At 38.5% G+C, this 10589-nt stretch overlaps 1 protein-coding gene across 1 annotated transcript in view; it reads right to left on the bottom strand.

The window, feature by feature from the left end:
* Positions 1-10365, bottom strand: part of Atp7b (ATPase, Cu++ transporting, beta polypeptide) — a 52583-nt gene extending 42218 nt beyond the window's left edge. The window contains exon 1 of the mRNA XM_013034816.1: positions 10129-10365. Coding sequence (XP_012890270.1) covers positions 10129-10365 — 237 coding nt within the window. The remainder of the gene's footprint in view (positions 1-10128) is intronic.
* Between the last annotated feature and the right edge of the window lie 224 nt (positions 10366-10589).

Raw genomic sequence — 10589 nt, 5'->3', positions numbered from 1 at the left:
ACTATGGCTCAAGTGATAAAGTGCTAGCCTTGAGCAAAAGGAGCCTAGGGACAGTGCCCAGGCCCAGAGTTCAAGCCCCAGAACTAGCAAAAAAAAAAAAAAAAAGAGAGAGAGAAAGAGAGAAATAAATGAGAAACTCAAGCCAGTGCTGGTGGCTCACACCTATATCCTAGATACTTGGGAGGCTCACAGAAGGCAGCACAAGCAAAAAGTTTGTAAGACCCTGTTCTCAACCAATAATTGGGCACAGTGGCTCAGGCTTATCATCTCAGCTGTGTGGAAGGCTGAGATGGGTTGAGGTTCCAGGCTAGCATAAGCAAAAAAGTTCACAGAAGCCTGTCTCAACAGAAAAAGAAGCTGGGTATGGGTACAGGGGCTTGTTATCTGAACTATGGCCATTAGCATATATAGGAGGATCACAGTCTAGGCCAGCCCAGCTATCTCAAAAATAAATAGAGCAAAAAGGGCAGGAGTGTGGCTCAGTAAAATGCCTGCCAAGCAAGCATAAGGACCTGAGTTCAAACCCCATTACCACCCCCCCAAAAAAAAGAAGAAACATAAAGAAATAGAGTAGGAAAGAAGGAAAATAGAAATTCCATGGTACATTTGTTTTTATCACTAAGTAGCTCATTCTGGCCCTGAAGTTCATGATCCTCTGACTTAGACCCCTCAAGTGATGAGATTACAAGTATGTAACACCATGCCCAGACTTGAGTACACGGCATATTTTGATGAAAAGTTTCACAACTAATTTGAAAGTGACAAAGTGGAAACAATAAGCCTTTCTACAAAGGATTGGGACCACAAACTGAAGAATACTAAGGCATGTACAACTGAAAGACCATTAGTCTATAGGAAAAAGATTTCCACACAACAATCAACACAGAAGACTTCTATGACCTCTAAAGTTGTGTCTGTAGCAGACTCTCCTGCGTGTCTTCTAATCCTACTCAATTCTGTCAATATCCCCCTATATATAATATCAGATCCCACAGGTAGAGGGTTCAGCTCCCTAAACTGTCCATCGACTCCCCACTTCAGAGGCAATCACATGCTTTGGAATGTTTTACCTGCACATCTGATTGGCCTGGCATAAGTCAGGGTTCCCGCAACCTCCTCCTTAGATACAAATAATTTGCTAGAGGAATGCATAGAGCTTAGAATAACACATGCACTGGGTTATTATAAATTCTATTACTAGGACACAGAAGAGATGCATAGGATAAGGTCAGGAGAAGGGGCAGAGGCTCTATGCTCTCTCTGAGCATCGCCATGTGTTCAACAATCTGGAAGCTAACTAACATCTGTCTTTTGGGGAGGATTTTTTTGGTTTTTGTTTGCCAGTACTGGAGCTTGATTGAACTCAGGACCTTTCCCATTGGCTGGCTCTCTATTACTTGAGTCACACTTCTACTTCTGGCTTTTTGCTGGTTAATTAGAGATGAGTCTTTTCTGCCCAAGGCTGGCTTTAAACTGTGATCCTCGGATCTCAGCTTTCTGAATAGCTAGGAGCCAATGGTGCTGGGTTCTTTAACAAATTTTAAAGGTTCAGTGACTCAAATTGTAATTCTTGATATTCAAGAAGCAGAAATCAGGAAGATCACAGGCAGAGGCAGCCTAGGCAAAAATTACCAAGACTCCATCTCAACTAATAAGTGTGTGCCTATGATCCCAATTATATAGGAGGCATAAGTAAGAGGAAAGTACTCCAAAGCAGGACCCAGCCCCCTGGAAAAAAATAGCAATAATGAGACCTATCCAAAAAATAAAAAAACTTTTAAGGTTATCTTTTTATCCAGAAAGAAACTACAATGCAGAAAAGAAAATGTAATAAAGAAAAGCAACCTGTCAGGGCCTAACCTTCAGGCCAAATGAGCCACTTAAGCCTGAGTCTTAGCTTCATCCCCTACATCAGAACACCAACCTTTGTACCGCTTAACTCAAGAAGGTAGGATGATGTGGATCCCATAGTGTTCTCCAGCCAGCCTGAGCCTGTTATATGAATCACAGCCTTGCTTAGCCTTACCTCAGAGATAATAATTCTGAGGTTCCAGAGGGAGGAAGGAGAAGGGGGGAGTTGGAAGGGAAATTAATGGAAGAGAAGAGTAAGTGGAAAGGGAAAGTCAGGGTAGGACATGAAGAAAGAGAGAAAAAGGAAAGATCTCATTCAAACTACCTAGGCCAGACAGGTGGGTGTTCATCGCTAAAGCCCAGTGACATACAATCAACGTGTTAAACTTCTAGGTATACAGGATACAAGGGCATATACTTATGTATATCTTTAAGTGTATATCTTTATGTATATCTTTAAGTGAGTTATAAAACACTGATTTTTAAAATATCTGTATTTTCCAATTTAAAATTTTAAATAAGCAAAACAAGTGTATATATGTTGTGTATATATGTTGTATATATGTTGTATGTGTGTTATATATGTTATGTGTGTTGTGTATGGTACTGGAGATGGAACCCAAGGCTTCTTACATAACTAGGCAAGTACTCTATCACTGACAAAGGGTTATTTTTATAATAAAAATATGCTTTTACAGCTTTAATATTTCACAAAAGTCCAAAATGAACTTGCATTAAGGGGTATTTAAATTTACTAGTTCAAAATTTCAGGCTGGTTGTGTCATATACACTTGTTATCAAGAAGCATTCAAGAGGCTGAGTGAAGCAGGACAATTGTGAGTTTAAGGTCAATACAGACTCCCTAGCATGTTTCAAAAACAGTACAAAAGCATAGGCATTCATTCAAGTATATATGAGGACCTACTATAGCAATCCCATCTCCAGACTATTACTGCTTTTTGACCAGAGCAAGGCAAATAGTAATTCTTACTAAGAAAGTGGATGCAGTCTATTTGACAACTCTTGCTGGAAAAAAAATAAGTTTGAAAAAAATCAATGACAAGTCAAATTAACAAGCTTGAATACACACAGGCATTCAGCATGTGTTATTTTTACCACACAGCAAAATAAAATCCCCAAACTTTCAGTGGACTGGTCTCCAAGTGTTATCTCAGAATGCTCACTGCCAGCCTCCTGCCACTGCTCTGAACTTTTCATACTTTTTTTAACCTACAGCACTTTCTGCTTCAAAATCTTCTTTGATAATCTCTAAACAAAGAGTGTTTACTCCTCTCAAACAATGAAGTTTTACAAGGCCAGTCTCATTCGACATACCTTGGAGTTTTTGTTGTTATTGTTGTTTTTTAATTTGGATGAAACAGATGAATTCAAAACCATAAAGCCCTAATCCCTTGTGTCATTTCCCAGCATTATGATAAGATCATGGTGAAACAGATCTAAATGCAACATTATTATTCCCAACTGGTTATGATGCAAAATTGATCCATATAAACCTATACACTCAGGATTATTTTTTGTTGATAGCTTACAATATAATAGTCAGATCTGATGAAATATTGCAACTAGTACTTATTTTGTTACACAATAACTGCAATATAACAGTGAAGGAATGTAGTGCTTTCTACCTAGAACAACAAGCTACTTTCTAGAAATGGTCAAGTATAGGAGCTGGCTCAGTGGTGAAGCATTTGCCTAGTATGCACAAGGCCCTGGGTTTAATCACCAGCAGCACAAAAAAAAATCATAATAAATTAAAATGCTAAGTCTACAACCTGACAGCTACACATAAAACAAATATATTCCTTTACAGGAATTAGCTCTATATAAATCTAATACTTTAACAATTCTACTATATAAATGCATGATGGACACTTGTTAGTAAGATATCCTTGGGAAAAGAAGGATGATTAGCTAAAAATAAGGCTATTTTTATTTATTTATTATTAATTGTGAGAAGGCCATTTTTTAAACTAATGAAATATAAATTTAAATGAGATACTAGTTCTGACCCACTGCTTGGTAGAAATTTTCAAGTCTGGTGATACCTTTCAAGTTTAGTGCTTTCCTTTTTGGAAAGCAATTACAAAATGTCTATCAAAATATTAAGTACTCAGGCACTCCCACTGAAATTCTATAATGCTTATTACATTGCTAAAAAATTACATGAGCCACATTTCAATTAATGAAAATTTGGAAACTATCTAAGATTTCTTCTTTAAAGAACTGGCTATATATAGACTATCCAGCAGAAAGTTATGTAGTAATTTTTAAAATAAATGAAATTACATAAAAAGATATCCACAATAGATCAAAAACAGTAGACAACAGAGACAGAGTTTAGTGATCCCAGGACTCCAGAAGCTAAGGCAGGAGAGCATTGAGTTTGAAGCCAACCTGGGCTGCAAATGTGGTCTAATTTTTCTAAAAAAGGAAAAATAAATAAATTTCTATACTATGCTATTCATCTTTCTGTCCAACCGATACTGTTATTAGAGAAAACCAAAGAATCTACATTTGTAATCCTAGCTATCTGTGATTCTGAAGTCATGGAGAACAGGATATGAGACTGGCCAGGGCAAAAGTTTCAAGAGACCCCCATCTTAACAAATAAAGAGCTGGGTGTGATTCAAGCTTGTAATCCCAGCAATGCAGGAAACATTTGCTTTTGTATTTGATTTTGGTACCTTGCATCTTGTACATACATTTATCTAATTTGGGGAGAGGAAGGGGAATAACAAAATGCTGAAACAAGGACACAGGATGACCCATTGCAACAATGATACTCACAAGACACTATGTTGGAAATGAACTTTACAACTTCGGAAGGTGGGGGGAGAGGAGTGGAGGAGGTGGGGGAGAGAAGGGATAGTAGGAGAAAAACAAAGGAGGGGGTAACAATGTTGGACATAGGTAAAAATAAAACTCAACCTCATATAACCTACTTTCTAGAAATGGTCAAGTATAGGAGCATAGCTCAGTGGTAAAGCATTTGACTAGCATGCACAAGGCCCTGAGTTTAATCACCAGCACCACAAAAAAATCATAATTAATTAAAATGCTAAGTCCACAATTGACAACCTTGTAATTGTTACCATTGGTTCAATACCTCTAACTTCAGTCTTCTTTGCTGCAATAGAAACTGAGTTCTTGTTCATTCAATAGCTTGATATTAAGGTCTGAGATGGACTGAGACTGTCAGATATGGTATTCAAAGTCAAAATCAGCAGACTAGGACAGGCTGAAGGCATGGCTCAAGTGGTAGAGACTAAGTTAAAAATGCAAGACATAAAACATTCCTTATAATCACAAATTATAATACATACATATATACATATATACATGTATGCCCAAACATGCTCACAGAAACATACATTTATAATATAGGGAGAAAATGGTTGCTTTTTCTCCTATTTTTCTGTATTTCCCTTATCTCACTGTAAATGCTTTCTTTCTTTTTGTTTTTGTTTGTTTTTATGCCAGTACTGGGGCTTAAGCTCAGGGTCTCATGCTCTCACTCAGCTTTTTCTATTCATAGCTGGCATTTTACCACTTGAGCCATGCCTCTAGTCCAGCATTTGTGGGGGAGGAGGACTGGTTAATTGTAGATAGAATCTCTTGAACTTTTCTACCTGTGCTAGCTTTGAATTCTAGTCCTCCATGTCTCAGCCTCCTGCATAGCTAGGATTACAGGTATGGGCCAGAAGTGCCCAGCTATCTGTTCTTTGTTGTTGTTGTTGTTGTTGCTTTTATAACGAGTATAAATGACTCTTGCAATCATGTGCTTTTTGAAAAAGTCAAAATTGTCCTCAGACACACTATGGAGCTAACCCAGTCTTACTCAGACAGGATCTGACCCATCTCAGTTAGGAAAGCAAAATTTCTGCAAACGTAGTACTAAAAACATAGTTTTTAGTAGTCCATAATTCTATGAGGAAGAATCTTACTCACCTGCTTACTCACCTGATACTAGAGGAATCCAATACCTACCTCAGCAAGCCCACAATCTTTAACCAACTCCTTTTGGAAGAGGCTCTACTAGCCTGGGTCACGGTGGGGGCCCCAGTCACAGGAGATTGTGACTGAACATTAAAAATCATTAGCCCGTGTCCCATACTGAAGCTCAGGAGAACCTTTTGTAAAGTAGCTTACAAATTTTTGTAAATGCAATAATTTAAATATTTTAATTTTTGTTTTTTATTTTCCTTTTTTTTGGGCGGGGCGGGGGGAGAGCTGGGAAAGAGTTTAAATATTTTGAGGAAATGCTCTCACATCAGGTGCTGGGGCAGATCCTAGGAAACAGAAAGCTGTAAAGTGAACCACTTAAAATCATTCCAGCCTGGGTGCTGGTGGCTGATGCCTATCATCCTAGCTACTCAGGAGGCTGAGATCTGAGGATCACTGTTCAAAGCCAGCTCCAACAGACAATACTTCAAAGACTTATCTCCAATTAGCTGGCAAAAAAAACAGAAATAAAAATGTGGCTCACATAACTGAGCACAACCATTATTGAAAAAGTTGAGGGAGAGTATGAGGCTGGAGTTCAAGCCCTAGTACAAGCAAAAAACAAAAAAAGAAAAAACAAAAAAGAAGTGTTTTCAAGTATTTTCCATAGAAAATGGTTAATATTTTCATCTTATAAACATTTGGTTAAAAATATAAACACTGGCTCTGAATAGAATAAACAAGTAATATAGGAAAAGACAGATAAAATGTCATTCTGAAAGAGTCTAAATGATTAAACGACAAATAGTTTAGCTACTGGTTTCAAGTCGTTTAAAGAGTTATAAAATGAAAATTATATGATGACTTCGGAACGCAAAGTAATTAAAATTCACTGAATGTACTATTTACAGATCATACCTGTGTATATATATTTATATATATATATATGTATGTATATATATCATATATCATATATATCGTCACCTGTTTTCTCCCTAAAACCTTTTCTCTGGACTGCCTAAAAACTACCTAAACTAGATCCCACTATATGATTCCATGCTTCCTGTTATTAATTTTGGCCTAGGAAGAAACGAGGGTTTCAGAATTTTCCACAAATTTACCATACCAAAAAGCTTTGTGCTTTTTTTGCTCTGCTGGGGGTGGTCAAACCAAATGCCTCAAAACATAGTTTTAAGATTTTAAAATAAGCACCTCAAAGCATAATTATGTTCTGGTTGAAGATCTAAAGGCAAAATGAAGAATCTTTTAAATAAAAAAATAGTTGCTCGATCACAAACAAGGCCATTCTAAAGCTACCAGCACAACTATGTTTATCGCAGCTTTATTTACCATAGCTAACAACCCAGATGCCCCTTAGTACATGAATGGATCAAGAAAATGTGACATATATATATATATATATATATATATATATATATATATATATAGGAACTTTATGCCTCCATCATAAAGAAAGAATGACACCACCACATTTGTTAGGAAATGGAAAGACTTGGAAAAAATATATATTAAGTGAAGTAAGCCAGGCCCAAAGAAACATAGGTCCCATGGTTTCCCTTATCTGCAATAACTAGTATAAGTCTGGGACAAGCAGAAGAGATCTAAAGCTATATGACCATATAACCTGATGCTATGCAAAATGAACCCCAAGAGACACAAGAGGTTTTATCTTTGTTGCTGTTCTTTTTAATGTACTTATAATGTACTATGTATTTTTTTGTTTCTTTGTATGTTCTTCCCCCATGGTACATAATCCCTGTTGTCACTGTATTTGATTCTGATGTCCTGCATCTTGTATATATATTTTTCTAATTTGGGGAGGGGAAGGGAAACAACAAAATGCTGAAATAAGGATATAGGATGATCCACTGTAACAATGACAAGTACCAGACAGTATGTTGAAAACAAACTTTACAATTTTGCGGAGGTGGGGGGAGGGGGAGTTGGAGGGAGGAGTTGGGGAGGTGGAGAGGAAAGGGATGGTGGGGGGGAAATAAAGAAGGGTGTAACAATGCTCAATAGGAAATGAACTCATAACCTTGCTCATGTAACTGTAACACCTGTATACAGTATCTTTACAATAAAAAATAGTTGCTATGGTCAATATCTAATTATCATGTAACTTTCACACATAATAAAACCCTTTTCACAAAATTTCTTTTGTTTTAAAGATTTTTTTATTTTTATTTTTTGTTATCGGTCATAGGGCTTGGAACCAGGGCCTGGACACAGTCCCTGAGCTTCTTTGCTCAAGCAAGAGTAGTGTTCTTACTACTTTTATCCATAGTACTATTTCTAGTTTTCTGGTAGTTAACCAGAGATATGAGTCTCATGGACTTTTCTGCCCAGGCTGGCTTTGAACTATAATCCTCAGATCTCAGCCTCCTGAGTAGCTAGGATTACTAGCACTAGTGTCTGACTAAGATTTAAAAAAAAAAAATGAGCACCAAAGAAAATCTTATAGGAGGCAAAGTACTTATGAAAATGCTGCTTCAAACTAGAAGAATGCCTTCAAAACTACTTTTTAAAGTTTTAAAAAAAAATTTTTTTATGGTACTGGGGTTTAAAATCAGGGTTTTAAAACATGCCTCCAGCCCTGATTTTTTGTTAGTTATTTTTGAGATTAGAGTCTTGCTTCCTGTCAGTGTGTATGCCTGGGGGGGTGGGGGATCCAACTGTTAAGTTTTCCTGTGGTAGCTGGGATAACAGGTTCATGCCTGTTATCTCTTTTGAGATAATAGGCTCTAACAGGTTCTCTCTCTCTCTCTCTTTTAGAAAACAGCTCTCTTTTGAGACAGGGTCTCAACCCTGGTCTGAGCAGGGTTGGACTCAAACCACAATTCTCCCAATCTTAACCTTCGAAGTAGTGAGGATTATAGGCATGTGCCACTGGCGTCTAGCAAAAGTACTTATGTTTTACATCTGACTACTCAAGAAAGATACCACACAGACCACCAACCAGTGCCACTGGGAAATATTACTAAAAGACACCCTTTTTACAAAATGTCATACTGCCCTACTTTTGAATACAACTAACCTTTAGTTGAACAAAAGTTACATTTACTTGCTTAAGAAAGTCACCTTTATTTTATAGGAACACTTTCAAAGTATTAACAAATAAGAAACCGGCTTAAAAATTAAATAAAGCAAACTGGGTGCTGGTGACTCACAACTGCAATCCTAACTACTCATGAGTTTGAGTCTGAGGATCGTGGTTCAGAGCCAACCAGGCAGGAAAGTCAATGAGACTCTTATCTCCAATTAACTACTCAAAAGAGAGAAGGGGAAGGGGGGAGCTGGAAGTAGAGCTATAGCTCAAGTGGTAGAGTGCTAGCCTTGAGCAAAAAGAAGATCAAGGACAGTGCCCAAGCCTTGAATTCAGGCCACAGGACTGGCACAAAACATAAAATAAATTAAATAAATAAAAGCAGAGACTGAGAATACAGTTCAATGGTGGAACACTTGCCCAGCATGTTCCAGGTTATTGGTTTGATCCCTAGCATCACAAAAGTATGATATACAACTAAAAGGGGCTGGGCGCTAGTGGCTCATGCCTCTAATCCTAGCTACTCAGGAGGCTGAGCTGTGAGGATCCTGGTTCAAAGCCAGCCTAGGCAGAAAAGTCCGTGAGACTCTTATCTCCAATTAAACACCAGAAAACCAGAAGTGGCACTGTGGCTGAAGTGTTAGAGGGCTCACCTTGTGCTGAAGAGCTCAGGGACAGTACTCAGGCCAAGTTCAGGCCCCACGACCAAAATCGAAAAACAAAAACAAAACCTAAAAGGGAGCCTAGCGCCCATGTAATCTTAGCTACTCAGGAGGCTGATATTTGAGAATCTCAGTTCAAAGCTAGCCAGGGCAGGAAAATCCAAGAGATTCTTATCTCCAATTAACCACCAAAAAGCTGAAAGTGAAGTTGTGGCTAAAGTGGAAGAGTGACGACTTAAAGCACAAAAGCTCAAGGACAGCATCTGGGCTCTGAATTGAAGCCCCAGAATAGGCACCAAAATTATTTAGTTAATTAATATATAATTGAATTAATTAAATAGGAGGAAAGTATCATATCTGTCCAACTTGCATATCAGAAAATATGTGCTCCACAGAGGATTACAAAATACCCTGAAAATATGAAGCAACAAGACCTAAAAATCACCACTTCCTCTACTCACCTTGACTCCTGGACAGTGTGACAAATATATGTACCCAGATATTTCCCCAGCCCCTCAACACCGAGAGCCACAGAAGCCTCCCCTGTGGATAAGCTGGTCCCAGCCCCTCTGCATTTGCACTGACCTGCTGGGAACTCATTTCCTCAGTTCCATTCAAGACCCTCAGTGGAAATTCTCCCTCCTTTGGCTGGGGAGAGTCTTTCTTCTCCGAAGACACTGGTTTGGCCAAACCCCTAGCCCCGGAATTCTTCCTGAAGGACCACCGCTTGTGGACCGACAGCAAAGTCACCTGTGGATCACTCAGAGTTGCCAGGAAGGTTGGCTCAGGGTTCTGGGACCCCTTATCTTCAGCTTTCTCCATCACCAGGTCCATGGTCACAATCACAGTCACAGCCACACCTTCCCTACCCACTAAAGCACTTCAAACTTCAGCAGACTCTGGTTGTACTAACAGGAAATGCTTTAAAAGTATTCTCCTTGATAGCAGAGGAAGGCACCCTGTGCAAGTGAGCTGGTGAGTATTCAGTCTGGCAGGCAGCCCCAGGAACTTAGGCAGGCTGCACACCACTGTGTACCTATTTGCTT

The sequence above is a fragment of the Dipodomys ordii genome, unplaced genomic scaffold, assembly GCF_000151885.1.
Source record: "Dipodomys ordii isolate 6190 unplaced genomic scaffold, Dord_2.0 Scaffold197, whole genome shotgun sequence".
Lineage (NCBI taxonomy): Eukaryota > Metazoa > Chordata > Mammalia > Rodentia > Heteromyidae > Dipodomys > Dipodomys ordii.
This window is presented reverse-complemented; position numbering and strand designations above follow the sequence as displayed.